This window comes from Brachyistius frenatus, unplaced genomic scaffold, assembly GCF_029030835.1.
Source record: "Brachyistius frenatus isolate BFR_SWC_R1_liver_20210118 unplaced genomic scaffold, ASM2903083v1 Contig_44, whole genome shotgun sequence".
Classification (NCBI taxonomy): Eukaryota; Metazoa; Chordata; class Actinopteri; family Embiotocidae; genus Brachyistius; species Brachyistius frenatus.
The window spans coordinates 2,682,474-2,704,815 of NW_027210643.1; the positions used below are offsets into that span (position 1 = coordinate 2,682,474).

The 22,342-nt window shown below is 41.4% G+C and overlaps 1 protein-coding gene across 3 annotated transcripts in view; it reads right to left on the reverse strand.

Annotated features, from left to right (window-relative positions):
* Window positions 1-22,342, reverse strand: part of LOC138623546 (neurexin-3b) — a 301,858-nt gene that overhangs the window by 208,090 nt on the left and 71,426 nt on the right. Inside the window, exons 5-7 of one of the 3 annotated variants that reach the window (XM_069703128.1) lie at window positions 21,079-21,102; window positions 18,740-18,901; window positions 3,089-3,527 (exon numbers count right to left, since the gene is read on the reverse strand). In XM_069703128.1, the coding sequence (XP_069559229.1) occupies window positions 3,089-3,527; window positions 18,740-18,901; window positions 21,079-21,102 (625 nt within the window). Of the gene's footprint in view, window positions 1-3,088; window positions 3,528-18,739; window positions 18,902-21,057; window positions 21,103-22,342 lie in introns of all 3 variants that reach the window. The other 2 variants (XM_069703130.1, XM_069703129.1) reach the window with 2 other exon arrangements.

The window sequence follows — 22,342 nt, forward strand, 5'->3', positions numbered from 1 at the left end:
GAATCATCGCTGAAATTAATTTGTTAAAGAAGTTTACATCATACTGGGGTTGTGATGCAGGGAAATGCTGAAATATCTAGTAACATGGTTACAAGTCCTACAGCTGGTGTAATTGCCTTGTGAGCTTACAATGATGTAGTATTGTAGTGTTTTTTTCTTGACATCACTTTTGATTAACTTAAACAATGTCAACAAGTGAAGCGCAGCCACATTGCCATTAGCAGTTTTGTAGGATTTCTTGACAAACCTTACACATAAAAAAAAATCATGTTATATTTCATATTACCATTTTGTAGTTTATATTTTAAGTAAGTTTTATCTGTTGTTTTTGTTTGAAATTAGCTGATTAATTAGTCAGTTATTTGAAAATTAGATTGTAGAGTCATGTCGGTGCCTTTGTAAGGCTGGACTTTGTCATAGCAGGTGCTTTGAGCTACATGCTAAAGTCAGCATGTTCACACATTCACAATTGCAACATGCTGGAGAAAATGTCAGGGGATCGTCCTCTGGAGACCGTGAATGTCTGGACAAAATCTTATTGTAACACGATACTTCAGCCTGCAGTGGTGGACAGGCTAAAGATACAAAAAGTATTTATTGGTTACAGGCTTTAAAAACTGAAGCTTTGCAGCTTTTAGATTCAAATATGTATGCATCTGATGCTTTGGTCAGGGTTCAACGTCACCAATGGCCAGGACCAATCAGAATCTGCAGCGGGAGCACGTTTAAAATAATGTCGTATAAATGCATCTTGATTCGCGCACGGGTCTGCAGACCTGCTTTTGAACACGTCATTATCCTATTTCCGCCCTCTCCTGAATGCAGTATTATTTTAGCAATGTTTTTAAGTTGCCGGGCGTTTTAGTGTCAAAGGTTCGTCTGAAAATCCCCCCCACCGTGGAGAGCTGCGCGGTTTAACAGACAGATTGGTCGGCACTCTGAAATGTTTGATTGGCAGCAGCTGAGCTCTGTGTGCGCTAACAAGCGGAAACTAACTTGTGTTGGTGACTTTTAAGTTCAAAGGCAGAAAGTTGTGTTGGCAGTTATGTTGACGAGCAAAGACTTCGCCATTTGGGAGGTTTTCGTTACTACTATTTATCCGAAGCGGGCAGACCGACTTCACTCCGCTATCTTATAAGTAAACTAGCGGAGTAAGTGGGAGACGTAACACTTGCTGGTGAAATAATCTCTGGTGCTGCTAAATTATGCGCTGCCGGTGCACCTAAATGAACACGTTTGGCCACACACCTGTTTGAGCCGCACACGACGCCGTGACCTTCTGTGGGCACTCTTGAGCGCAGCCCCGCGAGCACCTGTGAGGCGTTCATGGAACATCAGTCAATTCCAGCATCTACTACGATTCTGAACGTGGAGCGGACCAGCACATCCGGGAACTTTGGCTTTCAGCACGTCCCCGCCCCCTTTGGGGGGGGAAAACAACTGACCCTCGCCGTAGACTTTAATTTAAAATGGCGCTACAAATCCAAACTATTAGAAAACTAATAGAGTTAAATGAGTTAATAAATGACTCTTTATTATTATGATGTCCACTCTGCCTGCGGTAGAACACGCTGGTTAGATTAAAAAAAAAAAAAGGAAAAGGTTTCATTTGATCCCTCTTTAGTCACATCAGGGGCCGGAGGTGTCCTCTGTCAACATCTACTTTACTTCACCGAGTCTCGAGGTGTGCAAATTACCAGTAAATGATTTATTATTTATTTGTTAGTCCTGTTCTACAAATAATATGGTAACTCACATCAGCTCTGTGCTCTGACAACTGACTGAGCTACATTTTAACCCACTGTGTCTTGACGTCTTCCCTTGTATTGGAGTGGAGCCATGACGCCCTTTTATAAGGATCTTTTTTCGGACATGTTCGGGTAAAGATAAAGACTTTTTCACATCATTGTTGGTGCAAGTAACGACACAGCAACTGTTCGGCTTAGCATTATGATTTAAACCGGTTAGTTTATAGCACAGGTTTGGAGAAAAGTCTCAACTTCCGCCGATTCTCCTCCGCTGTCAATGTAGTATGCGGGTTTGTTTTCCTCCAGAAAGGAGCATGGTGATGAGAGATCGCCCTGGATGACAAAATGCCGGTCTAATCTATGAGGCGTTCTTCTTCTTCTTCTTTTGAGTTTTATAGCAGGTGGCATTCAACCTTTACGGTGCATTAGCCCCACTAATGTGAAGCGTTTAAGCAACGTCAGTTGATTTTAGCGTCTACTGATATGCTGTATTTGAGGCATTTAGGAGACATCTCCTTGTTTTCTCAGTTCGAGACACAAGAGTTTCTTATTAAGGTCATCGGTATGCACTAAAATGTTATGATCATAAGTTCTGTTCTTATATCACATATAACCACATCCAAAAGAAACATCAGTAGTTATGTACTGTGTAAAATAAATCACCAAAATTATGGGAAAAGTGTTATCTTTATTTTTTTTGGCTGCCGGGCCAATAAAACTCTGACCTACTGGCCAAGCAGCGGCCGTTAGAAACCTGATCACTGTTTTTAAAATAATCAGTAGTCGTTATTGTTGGGATAATGAAAGAAGTGTGGATAATTTTTTAGATGCTCCTGACTTATATTAATCAAATATACAAAATCGCCATAGCAACTAACAACAACAAAGAATATTAGTTATTCTTCACTGTATTTTAGGATATTTTGTGCACTTGCATGCCTTTATTAGGGCCCAAGCACCAAAGGTGCGAAAGCCCTATTGTTATTTCTTTTGTTTTTATGACTGTTTTTTGTGCCAGTTTGTTAGTTGCCTTGTCAGCTCTCTGCCTATAAATTCATACACTGTGCTGTTTAGCCAAAGGCAAAATATTTCTAATTGAGCCAGGAGTTCAATTTCCTGATTGAAGCCATATTTTATTTTGTGTGAGCCTGTGTGAAAGCAAAAAATGAAAAACTGCAACATTAACGAGACTCCAGCGCTTTCCCAAAGCACAGAGCTGATCTGAGTTTAACAACTTTTACAAACTGCGCGGAGCAGCGAAGTTGAACATCTGTTTCAGTTACAACGCAAGAAAAATGACCACTGGAATTCTCTTTGAACCTTTTCCTCGCCGTCCTTACCTGAGCGACCGTCTCTCTGGATATCCACGTGGTGCCAGGCGCCGTCATTGACCTTAGCCTGGGTGGCCTTGACCTTGATGGTCCCGGAGCCCATGTCAAGCAGCAGGTACAGCCCTCCGTCCAGCAGCTCCACTGCAAAGAAGTCCACCTTGTTGTTCTTCTGGCCCTTCGCATCCCGCCGGTCCTGGGCTTTGCCGTGTGTGAAGAGGATCAGCCCGTTGGGCTCGGAGGTGCGGAAATCAAAGGAGATGGAGCCCACGCGTTTGGTGTTCCATTTTGGCAGAGCCAGGTAGGAGTCCGGGGTCTCGAAGTTGATGGGGTCGAGGGTGGGGACGTTTTCACACTTGAAGACCACGTCGCCCTGGAGTTTCATCTTGGGGTCGACGATGCGGGCGAGGCGGGAAAGCTCCAGGCGGATGTCGTTGTTCTTGTACACCACCTGGGGAAGAGATACAGAGGACATTTGGAGAGTTACAGGAAATCTAAACTATCAGCAAAAAGTCATGGTTTGGGTTCGGAAAAAAAACAACTAAAGAGCAACGTTGTTACCTCCTGCATTCACGGACAGTTTCTTTGTTCTTGGTCTCAATAACTCTGTTGCGTTACCTTGGTCACATGATCCTTCGTCACGTGATATTGATAAGTGTCACGCTTACAAAACTTGTAACCAGCACGTTTTACTGTAGTGGACGGGCGTGTCTATTTCACGTTCTGCTGTGACACTGGGACACAGTGATGATAGAAACGTGACCATCACTGTGAATAGTGTATTAGAACATGTTAACTTGTATTTTTTTTTTTAGCTTATTCATAATGTGTCACTATGAGAGATCATGAAAAATATGTATTTCTATATAAATGAATTGCGCTCCATTGCAAACTGTAATATTATAGGATCATAGTCTGGTATTATTACATATTGCAGATCGAGGACAGCTGAATCAATAAAACTAATATCTTCTAAGATTTGTTTGTCTCAGTCATTTTCTATTTCAACTTCAATTTATCCGCAATGAAAAGGAGATCCTTCACAGATGCATGACAGTATTTTCGTTCGATTGAACACCTACTGACTAAGTGAAGTGTGAGGAGTGACGGCTAAATTATCCCTCAGAGCGGTCGAAAAAACCAGTCTTCTTAAATTGAGGGTGAAACCCCACGGGAGGATCTGTGACCGTGTGAGAATATATCCAATATCATACCTGTTTACCCACAATAACTTCACACTAACCCCCTACTCCATCAGAGTAGAAAGCAGCTGCACATTATAGTCAAATACAACAAAATACCACAGAAAAGGGGAGCAGAATATTGTCAATTGGAATGCACTGATGTGGAAAATTAATGTTTTTTCTCTGTTATTTATTTTTTCTTTTCTGAGGAGGAAGACTGGCTTTTTCTGGTATGTAGGGCAGTGTGTGTGCAGGAAACAGCAACACTGTTAGAGGCAGCACAGATGTCAGCAAACAGGTTTTACTGCTGTGGGATTACTGATAATCCTGGAAGATTTGACAGTAAATCAACACAGGTGACCCGAGCACCGAGGAGGACTGATGGGAGGTGGGTGGGGGGCTGGGGGGCTGGGGAAGGGGCGGGCAGAAGAGTTGGTGAGAATAGGGGCAGCAGAAGGGAAGGAAACTGCACAAGAAAAAAAAAATACGTCAGGATGCGAGTGGAGGGAAAAAAAAAAAAAGCGAGAGATCTCAGATTAAATGCTGTAAAACCAGAGTTCACAGAATATGACTGTGAGTGTGTGAGTGTGTGCGTGTGTGTGTGTGTGTGTGTGTGTGCGTGCATGTACAGTGCAAACAAGGCAATGCGGCCATCAGTGTGGTTAATGACCATACTTAATCTCCTGAACATGAACACAGCAAAATACTTAACACATTCCCACTGTCAGGCTTTGTTAATCTACTGGTGACGTACCACACATTACTAATTCAGTTAATTTCATTTTAAATACAGGAAACAAAGCCCCCTGCAGCAACGCGGGAACAGAAAGCTACACTGCTACAGAAAACTGCAAGCCGATTGAAACATGAGGATTTAATTGAGGCTCATAAAAGTAAAATACAGTCCCTTGAGGAAATCTTGTCATTACAATAATTAATAAAAATTTCAAATTCCCGCCATTTCTCCACAGTAAAGGGTTCCTGATTGAATCTCCATTGAAGGCACAAAGTAAACAAAAATTGCTTTATCAACAAAAATAACTCATTTACCGTCAACAAGGAATGTCAACCTCCCATCATCAAAACAAACCACATGCTGGTTGACTGTAAAAAATGGCAAAACTTGATGGGGCTTTCAGGGAAATGTGGTCTTAACATGACAATTTGTCACACACTACCTTGAGTTAGTTTAATCAGACAGTATGTGCTACATTACATGAGTGAGTTTTAGGCAGCTGTACAGTTGTATGTAAAAGGTTGCACTTTGTATTGTGCATACATTATGTGTTGAATTAATATAATTTAAAGCACCTATTTTTGCATGCAGGTTATTATTCTGTATTCTATGTTACAGTCACAGGCTGTCTGTTTTGTAAAGCTATGTCATATTCATGACTAAGGATTTTGTTTTATAATTCAGAAGTTCATGGTTGTTATAAGTTCAGACAAAAGATGAGAGCTAAAAGGTTTCAAAAGATGTCTGTGATGTGCAGCATGCTTATTATCAGAGGAAATAATTGCATGAGTATTTCTTATTAGATGTAAGTTAAATCAAATTTTAAAAAATTCCCTGGACTTGTAATATTTTCCAATTTCCACAATTATTCTGTAAAAAAATAAAATAATAATAATTACATGAAACATCGCAAACTGTGTCACAAATTTTGACAAAAACTGCTTAAAGATGTTTGGTCACAACAATAAGCAAAAGCACACACCATAAGAGGGTCCTGATCTAAATTTAGGTGAAGAGCTTTTAACATGTATACAGAATACAGAATAAGAAGCAAAATCCTTCACATATGTTGCAATATTATAACCAGGTATGAAAGTAAAGTACTGCGCATGATTTGTTTACTTCCATCTACAACCTAAATTGTTCTATAAATTGTCCGTCTGTCATAATTACCTTAAGCCTCAGCAAGTGTCTTCATGTTGTTTGCTTTGTTGAACACACAGTTGAAATACTTCCAAAGATTTATTACTCACACTATAAATAAAAGCAAAGCTTAGAAATTAAGAAGCTGGAACTCGAGGCTGTTCGGCAATTCTGCTTAAGAAACGACTTAAACAATGAGATTGTCAAAATATCTCTGAAGCTTGATCATTCCAGCCCTTCAGAGGACGTGTCAAGAAATAGATCCAATTATAGTGTTTCTGCAGTGTTTGAGTATGCTTAGCGCGCTAATATGAGTCATGCCTTGGGGGATCATTTCTGTTTGTTCTCTTTGTTTGCATATAATTATCAGCTAACCTCTAGATTTTGACAGAGCATTTTTTGGCATGATTTTGCTGTCTGACTTTTATCAATCAGGACAATTTGTTGATGTTGCTTTGCAGTTACCCAAACAACTGTCAGATTGACTGCACGTTGGGATGTTATGACAAACATCAGATGAGAAAAAAAGGGATTATTTAGAAAATATTGCCGCTGCCCTGTAACTCAAAATTATTTTAGTTTGAACCACCATTACTGATCTCTGAAACACTGATGTTATGTGTTTTCGTCTGAAGCCAAATACCTTGCATTCCACTTTCAACACGCTTTTAGACTAGTCTTGGGCGAGAGAACAAACTGAATATTACATGAAAAGAGACAGAGAGAAGAAAGAGATGCTTTAATGCTGCTCATTTGCAATGGAGAACTTTTTTTGATGGTCACTGTGCAGTTCTTAGATGTAAATTGTTCAAACTTGCCAAAGTGTCTTTGAGACATATTAAGTGGAATTTTCTCAACATGGAAAGAATATTTAATCTCTGTGACAACACAAGGTCTCCATCAGAGGTCCAACAGGTTGATCGTACACTCAGTTTGTTTGATTCATGAAGAACTTTTAATTTCTTGACAGTGGGAAGTCTTTCCAAACACTCCCAGGCACAGCAGTGTTATTCTGGAACACACTAATCTTCCAATCATCCATCTCTGATCTGTTTTGGGATTATGATATATATATATATTTTTTTTTATGATTTTGTCCATCCTACTGCAGGCTGATCAATAAAGCAATCGAAAAGATGTTGTAAAAGAGGAACTGACTACTGCGGCTGCGTTCATGTTTCCCTTTATTTTTGCTGTACTCTGCTCCACTATCGTTTGGCCTATCAACGGCCTTATGGGGCCCATTTACAATGCACGCACAGGAGGACTGTAACGACTCCATGAAGCCGAGATCCTCTACGGACGGTACATCGATCGGTCCCCGGTAAGGCTGCAAGGAGACGGGTCGAGGGGAAGGAAAGGTGGGTGGAGATGCGCACACAGACACTCGCGCGCACACAATCTCCTCCCTAATCTACTTCAGATCAGTGCCCAAGTCCTTTTGGCCCCCTGTCAGCTGCTGATTTAGCCCCAGTGTTAATGAAGGAGCGGGGTAATTCTGCTGAAGAGCAGTGAAGCCACAGACACACAAGGTGCTCCTGAAGCTTCGCAGAGAGAGAGACTGATTTGTTGAACATACACACACATATACGCGTCAAGTTGTAAGACACCGCACTTTGTTTTTGTGCATACAATAGGCCTGTGTGCCGAGTTCACATTAATCAAACTGCATCTAAAGCTCATAGTTTGACAGCTTATGTAGTCGTTGTATTCTACATAAATCACAGATTGTTTGTTCTGTAAAGCTATGTCACTTTTATGATTTTTTTCGTAACTTTTAGCCCCATTGTTTTCGAAGTCTCATCAACAAATTAAATAAAACATTAGAACTAAAATATTTCTATGATGTGAAGCATGATTATGATTAAAAGGAAGTGATTACATATTTACTCCTTTATCAGGCAGTGCTTAAAAAAATAAAATGTTTCTTTCTTGACTTGCATATTTTTTTCTAATTCCTGCAATTTTACAGGAAACACTCACTTCAAACTCCACAAATGACATCTCAATGTTTGAGAAAATCCGTCGCAAAATGAAGCAATTTTAATTGCAACAATCACAAAAAAAAACTCCGCGAAATCCTGAAGAGGCTGTACAATACATACAATACTGTTTTGTAGGTGGTGCTTCAAGTAACAAGTTCGTTTAAGCAACATGTCTTTTGAGAAACAATGTCACAGCGACTCAAAGGCAGAGTGATTCTGTGAATTGGTCGAAATGATCCCATAATGTGACAAAATAAAGTGAATGGTGCAAAGCCAGTTGAGGCAGGCAGCTTCAGCTTTGCCACATGATAATGTATTCATTGCGACACATACAGTGCCCTCTGAAATGCACACACAGTGAAGTGTTCGGTTCAGTCTGTCACATTTACTTGCTCATAAACTCACTGCAAATGCTGCTGATGCTGCTTCACAGCTTTAAATACCAGCCTCTGCCTCTGCCTCCGCAGTTACAACGGCAACTACAGCCCCGCAGCCTTCAGGGCTCCACCTGCGGTGACAGTTTGCCTCTCGCTTCCTTCTGTTTAATTTTGTTTTGTGTCAAATATATGCATTGCAGGAAGTGACACGTCAGAGACACGCAGCAGCACATACGCAGAAGAAGAGCTTGGTTTTTGTGCTCTAAGATGCTGTGTTTCTACACAGGGTTGATCTCAGCCGTGTTTGTTGGTCATCTGCCTCACACATATTGAGTAATCACCATATTCATTTTACAGTTAAAGTTTATTTTATTTTATTTTATTTTATGTGTTGTTGTGATCAAACATGCTTGATTTGTGGAGGCTTAAGTTTTAATGGATTTCTTTTTGGTGTATATCCTTGTCAGCTTGTGCCTAAGGGGTGATGAATTTCAAAGTGTTTCAACATTATATTGCTGATCAATAATGCTGCAATAATAACTATCTTTAAAAAAAAAAGAGACTTTAATGTAGATTAGCTGAAGATGGTTGGTGGCCCAATTGAACGTGAAAGAATTTGTACAAAACAAAATTTGGTTGCAAAACGACAAATTGTTGATCGTTCATTTTATTTTATAATCTCGCAAAAACAGGAAATTAAATAAAGTCAAAATTGTGTGATGAAGAGTTTAGCCTTAGCTCAGCCTGTCTTTCATTTCCTGTGGAAAGTTAGTGTGAGATCATCTTATAAGTCGTACAGTCCAGTAAATAGAAAACTGTTCAGTGCTGACTGCAGTCAGCAACGAGTTGAAGTGAACTTGATTTCTGTATAACATTCAGACATAACACATATTTCAGTGGAGCTAAAGACGCTCACCAGTGAAAATCCAGTTTTTAACCTTGTTAACATGTCAATGCGGTGTTTTGGATATACTACAAGACATATCATGAGTGAAATAAGCAGTCAATGTTGGCTGAATATTTCCAATTTGGAACTACAGTTTATCACTAACGGCCTTAAAAACACAGATTCAGACAGCCAGGGTTTCATATGTCACATGTAAAGAGCCAATCAACTGGCAGGTAGGGGCGTTACATATGTTCGAGCAGCTTGAGCTGCAGGTGAACAGTGAAGGGTTGGGTGGAGAATTGAGGTGGGGAACATTTACATATTCATAGGTCAGCACCTACTGAATGAAGGCAAATGTGTGGAGCCCCATCTAAGCCGCTTTAAGGCATGAGGGGATTTTTTTTTTTTTCCTGCCATTTTTCTCCTGGAAAAAAATATAAATATCTAAATAACAGAGATGAGTTTTTAGGGGTTTAATCAAAGCCAGGAGAGAGACTTTATATAAATGTTACCTAATGGCTAAAAAAAAAACCCACCAAAACTCTGTATCTGTATTCAGCTGCACTCTGAAAGAAGACAGGTTACAAAATAGATCTAATTTTGTCAACCAAAAAAACATCATTCATCTCATGCTATCAGTTCTCTGCTGTAATTGTCCTCCCTGGGCCTGTGACTCTGGAATTTATAAATATCTTTCAGCAAAATTTATTTTTGTCATCTTACCTAATGTGAGGTTAAGAGGTAGCCAGAATTGAGAATACAGGTTTGTCACCTATCGTAAAATCCTCTGAACAAATAATGTTTACCTGTCACAGCTTAGCCTATAGGAGGGTGGGTGTAAAAGGTGAAGGCATTCCATTAGAGTCTGAGGTTTGTTCCCATCCATCACTGTGTTGCCCTCTGAGGTGACATTAAAAATAAGTAAAATAATTAAAAGGACAGGGTGACATTTGCATTTGTAATAGAGGGGAAAACAAGCCTGAACGTACTGTGGTGACTAACGCATAACCGATGACGACAATGTTCCTCTCAAATGCCAAATATTGGTCCCTTGCCCCTCTCTCCTCTTCTTCTCACGTACTCATCACTCTTTTAATCTCCCTGAATAATAAGTGTGTTCTGCCTCCTGCTGCCACCTCACCTGCAACCTGTCTTCTCCAACACTCTGCCACTCCCTCTTTTTTTTTTTATTTAAAACACTTTCTACCTTCACATCCTGGCTGCACCGCTTGCTTCTCATCACCCGCTTCCTGTTCCTCCACTTCCAGCACACCACTCCCCTCCTGTCTCAGCAGAGATGACATTGCACGCCCCGGCCGCCCCCACAGTCTGACACAAGTTGCCACTACGCAGCTCTAACGCTGCCACGGCCGCCTCGCCGTGCCGGGAGGAGGGGTTCGATGGAGTGAGAGGAGCTGAGATGGGAGGTGATGGGAGAAGGGGTGGAGGAGGCACCGACTGCATGGCGCTGCAAAACATCCGGCTGACCGGAGAGCGAGCCGAGCGGCTGCCCACTGGCCCATCGGTCACGTGACACGCTGCAGCCCACATGGCAAAACACGAGCGTGGGCGGGGACGTGTGTGTCTGTGTTGTGTATGGATGACATCCCATGGAGCCCAGAGGCAAGGATGAGTGCAAGCGAAGACCGAAACAAGGGAGGGGATGTGATGGCAGCACGCGGCATCTCTTTTGTTGTCAGACGGAAGAGAAAAAGGAGGTATTTGCTCACTGTGGCAACACATACCTCCACCAACTAATTCATCAGCTCCAACTTATGTACTATAGCTTTTTTTTTTTTTTTTTTTTTTTAATCTCACACTGAACAGAGACCAATATGCGCTAACGTTCCTGCTTCGGCAGCATTTTGAGGTGCTTTAGCCAGACATCACACACACAGTCAGACAGAAATACTGACGCATTCTGATCTGAGCAACGGGCTAAACTCAACTGAATCATTCCTTCATTATCTGAGGATATTGAATCCAAAGGAAGAGGTGGAGGTGCCAGGGAGGAATAAATACGGTGTAGGAGAGCAAGAGAGGCAAGCGAGACAAAGACGTTCCACAGGGAGTACACGTAGGTGAAAAGCCTGCATGCAAATACACACACACACACACACACACACACACACACACACACACACACACACACACACACACACACACACACACACACACACACACACACACACACAGAGCGCAGAGAAACACACACAACGTGGGCCTATGCGGAACAATCAAAGATATATCGTAAATGAATGAAGGTATGAAGAGGAGATCACATGGGCAGTTGTGAGCAATTTGCATGGTCATGTGTAGCAGCTGGCGTCACGCCCGCTTAACGGAGCAACATAACGATGAAGAGCTGAGGATCACACAACACCACCGCTACCACAACCACAACCACCCCGTGAATCATCTCCATTCTCTTCCCCCAACGCTCTCACTCAAGGGCCAACTCATGCCGAGTCCCACTTGTTCAGATAATATTGGAAACACATGAAAGACGCAACTGCCTCCGCAGCATGGCTCAAGGAATATGCAAATGTATGCCTCTTCAAAAACTGGGCAGCTGTTTGCAGAGACTCTTGTGGTTCTTTTTCAGAGGCCAACAACAGTCAGCGACTAGCTGATGAACATTTAGCAACTAAAAAGAGCCAGACATTTCCCTCAGGATGTGGTGGGAGCCAAAACACAGCATGAAGGAGAGGGAGGATTGGATTTGTAGTGGGTTTGTAAGGTCGCTAGAGACAAGACTCCAAATTAATCCAAATGTCTGGATGTGTAAACAGGCAACTTCTAACTTATATTTGAAATGGCTAAAATATGTAAAACATGTCATTTGGAGCTTATTTAGAGAATTCTGCACTCAAGTGGCCAATAGTAAGGGATCAGTCCCTTTTTAAGCATTTTATATTCAATTAAAATATAAATCAAACACTTTTTTTTAAAAGGTAAAGGTGTAAGACTTCTTCTATTCCCACAAAATGTTTATTTCTTAAAAATGTTGTGCACAACTCCTCTGTCAACAAAATCTATCCACCCGACATGTGATGCACATCAAGATTGGGACTTCGGACTGGTCATAACAAAAGGCCAGATCCTTGCAACATGGTGCAGTACATTATCACGCTGCTACATGAGGCGATGGCGGCGGATGAACAATTAGCTTCAGGATCTCATCATAATATCTCTGTGCATTCAAATGACCATCAATAAAATGTACCCGTGTTTATTATCTGTATTTTATGCCTGCCTATGCCATAACCCCACTGCCACCGAGGGCCTCTCTGTTCACAACATCCACATCAGTGAACGGCGTCACACGACGCCATACGCACTCAGATTAGCTTCCTTGAGAGAGTTTCAACTGTTACATCCAGCGCTCTGGTTCCAGACAAGTGTGGGCACACGTGGTTGTGAGGCTGTTTGGATGTACAGTACTGCCAAATTCTCAGAAACAATGTTGGAGACGGCTTGTGGTAGTGAAATGATCAGTCAATTCCTGGGCAACAGCTCTGGTGGAGATTCAGGCAGCATGCAAATGTGATGCTCTTTCAAAACGTGTGACTTGTGTTGCATTATAAAACTGCATGTTTTAGAACGGATTTTATTTTAACAAGGCTCACCTGTGCACTCATCAGGTTGTTTAATTGGTATCTGGATGTGCTACTATACCTGTCAGGTGGGTGGATCAGCTTTGCAAAGGTGAAGTGCTCACTAACCCAGATTTGAACGCATTTGTGAACAGAATTTGAAAGAAATAGACCTTTTGTGAGCATAGATGAAGTCCTTTTAGTTTAACTCATGAAAAATAGGAGCGAAAACCAAACTGTAGTGTTGATACTTTTGTTGAGTGTAAAATCAATATCGTGATCAGAGTAAATGTGTTTTCTCGCATACATTCATCAATCAATCAATTAAAATGCTTAAGGGGAAGTTTTTGCTTTAGCACCATTACAAACTGGCATTAGGATTATTAATGATGATGAATGAATATGAACATTAGCATTTCCTTTTTTTTGTACTGTACAAAGGGAACAAGTTTTGGAAAAAGCAAAGTTAGTAAATTTGGAAAAGGTGAACAACTGACCGAATGTGGTTCTTCGTGTTTTCTGTATTAATATATCTGGTTTTGGATTTGAGGATGTGAAGTCAGACAGTAGAGTAGCATTGCAAACAATCACCAGACTAGATAACATGGCTAATGAAAGCATCTTACCAACAAATTAGATATAAGATATCCTAAGTATGAATAGATAGAAGCTGTATTACACTGGGTTTGTCAGATTTACCTCCAGTTGAAGATGAGTGAGGAGACTCAGGTCAGGATTAGTGTGAGACTGTACTGCATCATCATGTGCATCAATATATAGACAAATGGATGTCCAAACAGCCCTCTTCACTCACTCAGTACAGACTGAACCACCAAACAATTAGGTCTCACTATTGTGTGTTTACAAATTAATAATGTATTATTAGGCAAAAGTATGGCTGCAACTACCATCTTAATGAAAAACACAGTGGATCCAGGAAACTTTTTCCGAACAACCATAACACAGGTTAAATAACACAGGCGACGAGCTCATACTACTTTGAAGCTAAACATGTTTTAGAGTAGCCATAAAGTACCGCTGTGGCTCTGGCCCAGCTGCTCATTTATGTTTCATGCTTTGTGCAGGACCGACTACCAAAGCTGTCAAGAACTGAAAAACAACGAGTCCTACAATGCTGCAAAAGGAACAATGTAAGCACACATTTTTCATGAAATACAATAGCATCACAGGGAGATTTCAATCACCGGGTGTGTGATGTGGCTGTTTTGATCATTTCCTCCACCTGGTGGTAGACCATTAAAGGGTTTGTATATCTGGATTACTTTGAAGGTACAAATGAGTCGAGTGAGACAGTTCTCATCCTTGTTGTAAGAGATTTAGTAATCGTGCTTAATTGTGTCCCACTAAATCAAGCAGTGAATAAAGTCCAAATTCAAGATATGGTAACTATTTATTAATGGGAGCTCACATAAAAGGAAAGACATGGCTGGGTCATAGCAGGAATTTAATATACTATCCTGTAAATATATGTCTGTGTGTGTGTGTGTTTAAGAGAGAGACACACACACACACACACACACACACACACACACACACACACACACACACACACACACACACACACACACACACACACACACACACACACACACACACACAGGGTCACAGCAGTTTGAGGATGGATGAGTGCTGCATTAGCCAGCCTGGTAATGACTGGAGGAACAGCAGTCTGAGCCACTCAGTCGAAACATACAACAATGCAGACAAGGTGACTTTGCCTTAGCAGTCACCCAAACCTGGCTCTGTCTCTGTGTGTGTGTGTGTGTGTGTGTGTGTGTGTGTGTGTGTGTGTGTGTGTGTGTGTGTGTTTGATGATCTGAAACATTTAAGTGTGACAAACATGCAAAAAAAAAAAAAAAAAAAAAGAAAGAAACCAGGAAGGGGGCAAACACTTTTTCACACCACTGGGTGTGTGTGTGTGTGTGTGTGTGTGTGTGTGTGTGTGTGTGTGTGTGTGTGTGTGTGTGTGTGTGTGTGTGTGTGTGTGTGTGTGTGTGTGTGTGTGTGTGTGTGTGTGTGTGTGTGTGTGTGTGTGTGTGTGTGTGTGTGTGTGTGCGCGTGTGTGTGTGTGTGTGTATTGGGTGTTGGCACACTGAGCTTGCCAGCATATCACTGGACTCTTCTGGCTTTTGTCAAAATTGAGGCGAATTTGATAGAAGAGAAAAACAGCCACGGTGGAGACCGGCCTGTCTGAGACACAGATGCATATCAAAGTCTCTATAGATGACTTAAAAATATTATAAAGAGTTTTAAATGCAATAAGGATCAAATATGACTGTCTGTACAGATGGATTAAAGTAAACTTCCTGAGGGCGTAGAAATCTTTTCAAAAAAAAGACTGACTGCAGTATGCTACAAAGAAGGCATATGAATTTCATGGTAGTCCAATAAATAAACTTTTGTCAATTAATTATATTTGATTATATTTTAATTATAATAAATACTGTACAGTGTTGTTTAGAATAACTGACAAATACAATAAATAAAAAGTATTTAATAAATCCTGTGATTGGTTATCGGCATCAAAAATCCTGATCAGAGCACCTTTAATTAAAAACATTAAGTTCAGCTCATGAAAAATATTTGAAGTCAGAGATTCAGCAGTTTGTTACCTTTTTTTTTTTAAAGCTATAATCTCTGTCCCAGCACACCCGGTGCGAACATCAGGAAGTGAACACATCAGTTTCTGTTGCCATGACTTTCAGGAGTGATTTCACTCAAGTAGCTGGGTACAAAATTGTTTTGTTGGTTTAACTCGTCATGTTCACTTCAGGACAAAACCAGGCCTATAAAAGAACCATTATTAGCTCAGCAGTCACCTGTTTGTGACAGCTTTCTCCATGATAGCTTTTGTGACTTTTGCAGTGTGTTTCTAAGATTTCATTGCGGTATCACGACATTGTTTTTCAGACAGCTGGCATGTCTTAGGTGACACCTGATCAGTCAGAAACGTCCACCGCTTTCTTCAGAGGATAACAAGAGAATCAATTAAGCGTCACGGTATTAAATGTCCTCATTTCATATGATCCGCCAAGGAGCTGCGTTGCATACATTAAATCCTTACATCCAACAGCTGTAACTGCTAACTGAAAATATCGTTGGCACCACCGCTATTAATGTTCTCAGAGTGCGATGCAGCAGCTGCTGGGCTTGTTCATCTCAGTCCAGTGTGAGACCTGTTCGAGAAGAAGAGCTGCTTTACCTTTCCCTAAATATGGTTATACTGCAAATATCTATTTTAATGCTACATTCCAAAACACATACTTCCCTGAGTACACTAACTTTTACAGGCTCTTACTTGTGCAGTGCAGAAATTTCGACAGTGTGGTGTTGTTTCCAATCGCACGCTGCAGTTCTGCACTGTCCAGATATGACCTCAGCATGCGAATACATCACTCACCAACATATCTGCAGCTTTAATTATTTCACTCAGAAATTAACGTGTTTTTGTGACCTGTGTTTAACACGCTCAATAAACACACCGATTCTTCTGTCCAGCAGCAGCAGTGAAAAAGAAACACTATTGTTTGGTGTTCAGGAACAGCTGCAGCTTCTTCAGACGCCTTAATTTGAAAACACCGGTGGCCCCACCCCACCCCGCCCCTTCCTCTATGTAGCCAAGATGGCGACCGCTTAGGGTGGAAAGTGTCCAGTGTTTCAATATTATTTTTTTCTTGCAATATCACCAGAACAGATTAATGGCGCATTCATGTGGGAATGTTTCAAAATCAGAGTGGGACTATACAGCTTTGGCCAAAAGTTTTGAGAATGACTCAAGTTTTGGTTTTCACAAAGTTCGCTGCTTCACTGTTTTTAGATATTTTTGTCTGATGTTACTGAAGTATAATTACAAGAATTTCATAAGTGTCAAAGGCTTTTATTGACAATGACATTAAGTTTATGCAAAGAGTCAATATTTGCAGGGTTGACCCTTCTTTTTCAAGACCTCTGCAATTCACCCTGGCATGCTGTCAATCAACTTCTGGGCCACATCCTGACTGATGGCATCCCATTCTTGCATAATAAATGCTTGGAGTTTGTCAGAAATTGTGGGTTTTTGTTTGTCCACCCGCCTTTTCTTCTCCGGACAAGCTTTTTTCCAGATGCCCCAAACAATCGGAAAGGGGTTTCATCAGAGAAAATGACTTTACCCCAGTCCTCAGCAGTCCAATCCCTGTACCTTTTGCAGAATATCAGTCTGTCCCTGATGTTTTTCCTGGAGAGAAGTGGCTTCTTTGCTGTCCTTCTTGACAACATGCCCCGATCTCGCAACTGAATCAACTTTAGGAGACGGTCCTGGCGCATGCTGGACTTTCTTGGGCGCCCTGAAGCCTTCTTCACAACAATCGAACCTCTCTCCTTGAAGTTCTTGATTATTTAGGTGCAATCTTACCACCAGCGATATCGTTACCTGTGAAGCCCTTTTTGTGCAAAGCAATGATGACTGCACATGTTTCCTTGCAGGTAACCATGGTTAACAGAGGAAGAACAATGATTTCAAGCACCACCCTTCTTTTAAAGCTTCCAGTCTGTTATTCTAACTCAATCAGCATGACAGAGTGATCTCCAGCCTCGTCCTCGTCAACACTCTCACCTGTGTTAACGAGAGAATCACTGACATGATGTCAGCTGGTCCTTTTGTGGCGGGGCTGAAATGCTGTGGAAATGTTTTTTGGGGGATTAAGTTCATTTTCATGGCAAAGAGGGACTTTGCAATTAATTGCAATTCATCTGATCACTCTTCATAACATTCTGGAGTATATGCAAATTGCCATCATAAAAACTGAGGCAGCAGACTTTGTGAAAATTAATATTTGTGTCATTTTTAAAACTTTTGGCCAGTGATGTACACCTGAAGACCTGTTGAACTAGGAATATCCTACTAGGAGAGGTTATTGTGAGCTCTGAGAAGAAGTAGGTATGACGTTTAAATGCAGGTCGGCACAAAGTACAACCAATAAAGAGAATAGTGTGAAGATAAATTTTACAAACATTACCAACCTCAGGCCCAAAATAACTTTTTAAATAGCAATATAAAATCATTGGAAATATATATTAGTATATATGAACACACCAACTTGCACAGAGTCTCAAGTAAATATATAATAGTATTTGTGAGACTGCTGTTGAAGTGCAGAGATCGATGCAGACGGTTTTACAGCCATCGGCCCTCTCTTTATTATCATTACTTGCTGCAGAATAAGTAATGGCAAGCAAAATGTAAATAACAGGGTACTTAATATATTTTTTGGGGCTCTGCTCACAAGCTCAAAGAGCCGGCAAATACATTACAAATGTTCCCAAACAACAGCGCTTTTTCATATTTCATCATAAGCAAATATTTCTTTCAGATTGCTGCCCGTCAGGAGGCGTTTTAGCAGCACACTCAAGCTGATGCTGCAAATTACATGTGACAGAAGCAATTTTGGGATATTTTCTCACACACAAACTGCAGTAAGTGTTATGAATTAGATTAAGCCGGGGAATATTGAAAGTCTGATACTTCCTCTGCCAACTCAGCAGCTTTAATTGATAATGCAATTGAGTTCTTCCTCTCCTTCCCCTTCCTTTCAGGGAAAGTATGCCGATTATTGTTTTTTTCTTAAACAGCTGCACTGAAAAAGTACATGTGAGGAAAGCGGTGGCGCGCATGACAGCAAAACTCATGAAAAGTTGCACACCACACTTGTCATGCACTATCCTCTATCTGTATTCATGTGAGTATCTCCTACCTCTCTCAGGCAGCCCATGAAATTGTTGCTAACTGGAGATCCGGGCAGGTCCGCAGTGCTGGGGCTCCCACCCACGTAGAAGAAATCATCAGAGCCCAGCATGGTGTAGTCTTCCTGGGTGTAGCCGGTGGTGGTGAGGATTCCATCTACGGAGATTGTCACCTGTTGAGGGGGTAACACATAGCCAAAGCCAAGACATTACACTCTGGGATTCGATCGCGTGCTGTGTATAAAACACACCTTCTTCCTTGGTCTGCATTCGAAATGAACTGCTCTTCACTGCAGGTTTGTTTCTCATTTGACCTTTCTTTACAGAATCTTTTGGTACCTTGAAGCAATTGTTTTGGATCAGACAGCGTTTGGACTTTGTTAATGGATTTTTTTTGCCATAGGATTCACAGGACAGGTAAAGAAAATATGGCAGAGGCATATTTTCTTTATCTTTGATGGGGGTAAGAGAATGGATCCTAGGTTTGGTTCTGAAACTTCAGGTTGGGGGAGGGTTAGTACAATGTTCAAACCAAGGACAAATTGATTCCACTTGTCTTAGGTTTCGGGGTTTATCCGTAACTGCAGACACACACATTTACAGTACACGTAAGTGAACGCACACAAGCACACTGACGCACACTGACACGCACACGCACACACACCTCTTCGCTCGTACCCGCTCGCACATTCTCAACCTCTCTTGCAGACATCTACATCTATATATCCACGCACATGCAAAACAAAGGGAGGCTTTTCACATCACATCAATGTGCAAACCAAGGTCATCACTGTTAGAAGGCAAATTAACACACTTAATTGGACATGTAAGGGAGTAAGTGGATCAATGGTGTCATACAAAGCTAGAGCAAGTCACACCGGGTGCAGAGGCTCATGCACAGTCAAGACCGGAGCCCGTATTCAAATCCACTCTCAGAATAGCTGATGCTGATCTCTGATCCGGTTTAGCTCAGGTGTCATGGTCAGTGTTTCCCCTACCATTGTCACATTGTCTTTCCGCCTGAAAGAAACCAAATACAAACGTACTCATAGAACAGCAGTTACATCCAGCAACTACTATTCATTTACTTAATTCCTGTGCAACCGTTTCATTTCAGCACAGTGTGCGAGTCGCTCATGCATTTTTTTTCTGTCACTGAAAGTCACGCTAATTTGTCTTTTCTCTGCTCTGCTGACTGTGTGTTTCATGAGGGGCGGGGCTAAGCCTCGCTCCCGCAAACACACACACGGCAGAGTAGAGCGATGGACGCAGGTGAACGTTGTTCGACACTCGTTAGGTGACAAAAAGCGCAGTAAAAGCCTAAAATTAAGCTGTCAATGGACAAACCTTGACCTCAAACTGCTGAAAAGCAATATCAGCATTTTTTTTTTTTTTTTATCAGCTGCAATCCCGACATGCCGCGTAACGACACCGCGACCTCCGGCCCACCGAGGCTGTCTGGCTCGGGGAAACACTGATGGTTACATTGTCAATGTCAGTGAACCACACCAATAATCCTCGATCAGTATGCTTATTCTTGGAAACGTTATGCATATGGGCCCCGGGGGGGAGGGGGGGTAAAGGTGATCAGCTTTAGCCAAAAACACGCAAACACCACTTTCACCAGCATGCTACAAAAACACACACAGGGAGGGCAAAGTGAGTGAAACGGTGGAAGGTGGAAGGTGAGTGAATGAATTAGAGTGTTAGTGGTTATTGTGGATGACGGGGTGGAGGTTATATGAGACTTGGAGGTGATAGGTCGATGGGGTGTGGGCATGCCATGCGCCATAGTGAGTAGGAAACAACTGTCAGAGCTCCCGCAATGAAGGTTAAGGGTTGCCATTTTTTGGTAGATCCTCTTTTAGGGCTCGATGTCGAGGTCACCATCTTTGGAATTGTGGCAAGCTTCTGTCAGTTCTGGACGACAGTCCTCACAAAAAATGGGGACTTTTTGTGTGAAAAAATAAAATAAAAAGTAAGTTGCCCTGACTAAGGCAAAGAAGTAAAATTATTATAATCTTTTTTTTCTTTTTTTTTTACTGGTTGGAAATCTGCGATAATGTGGAGGAAAGAAAGAGAAAAAAGTAAAAGCCAAAGTGAAAAAAAAAAAACAGGATGGGGGATCGTGGGGTAAAGAAGGAGGTTGTTGGCAGGTTAGGGAGGAAATTGAGAAGAAGCGAAGAAAGAATTGCCTGGTAATACAAACCCATCTCCTCATTTTTTGATAAGAGTGTCTAGGATGGAACTCAAAGAGAACGAATAAAAGAAGAGAGGGGGAGGGGACACACGGCAAACCCAAAAAAAAGACAATAAGAATGATATCTACCAGACAATGTAGTTTGTTTACCATAGCGTGTCCAATGCCTGATTGCTTTCCAGAAAAAGGGGAAGAAAGGAAATCAAAAGAATAGTGAACAAAAAAGGTTGTTAATAAGGATGGACAGAAAACAAAAACCCAAAGCAACGATGAAGAATTAGGATGTTAGTTAGTACATTAGTTGGTTAGAAATTGGTTAGTAGTAAAAAATGACTTTAATCATGGATGAGTTAGTGTTGCGGCGAATAAACACTACAGGATTTGTCAGCGGTATTAAAGGGCCATCCTAGCCAAATTTTCTACCTCAGAGTCCTGCAAGAAAAACAAAAACAAAGATGAGTCCTTCAAGTAGAGAAACGTTCCGATAAAAATTTGTGTAGGATGGCTTCAAATCCAACAAAAACTTGTAGTGTTTTTTTTTCACCTTTAGTCTAACAAAGTGTGCCTTTCAAAGAGGAAAGAAAATGATAGTGAAAGAAAGACAGATCTGTAGAAAGAGAGAGGAAAGCAGGCGAGCAGACCTCTGGCTCTTAGCCTAGAACCCCTCCTTATACTCCGTGTTATCCTGCTGGCATTTCCCACTACAACTCTTTACTAACCTGTGGGAAAAAAGCTTCCTGTTTCGCTTGTTGTGCCGCTCTGAGAGCAACACTAAATGCTGCCAGACAAACTAAAGGTCGACCGAGACAATAAACAACTCTGCAGCTACTGCTACCTCCGTCCCTCCGTCTCTCTCTAGACAGCAATGAACTCCACTCAGCAGCAATACAAGCTAATTCTAAATTACATTAAGAAAATGGTAAACAATATCTGCCGAGTAGCAAATTGTGCATCGTGCCGAACAAATGCCCCTTTGATGGAAACGTATCTCTCTCTTTAAAAGGCATCCCGATCATCTGAGCTATAAATAGTGCGTTAATGGACGGCTCAAAGGCAAAACACTCGCCGGCTGGCTTTAAAGCGAAAGTCTATATTCTACACCAACAGTTTCTAAACAGCAAGGAGATAGCGACAGCGCCTGATAGAAGTGTCAACTTAGGGGAGTGTGAAGCACAATAGAATTATCAGATAACTTTAATTTGAGGGCACAGGAAGCTCAAGTTCAATATGCCAATAAACAGGAGGGAGGAAAACACCTGCTGTAGCACAACAGCACTCTGAATCAGTCGCATGCTGCACAACTGCTCTGCCCTGATCTTTAGCGATTCATTAATAGGGAAGAAATCAGACAATGAAATGAACTTGAAAAGAGTTCATGTCGCTGTAAAGACAACCAAAACTATAATGACATCTG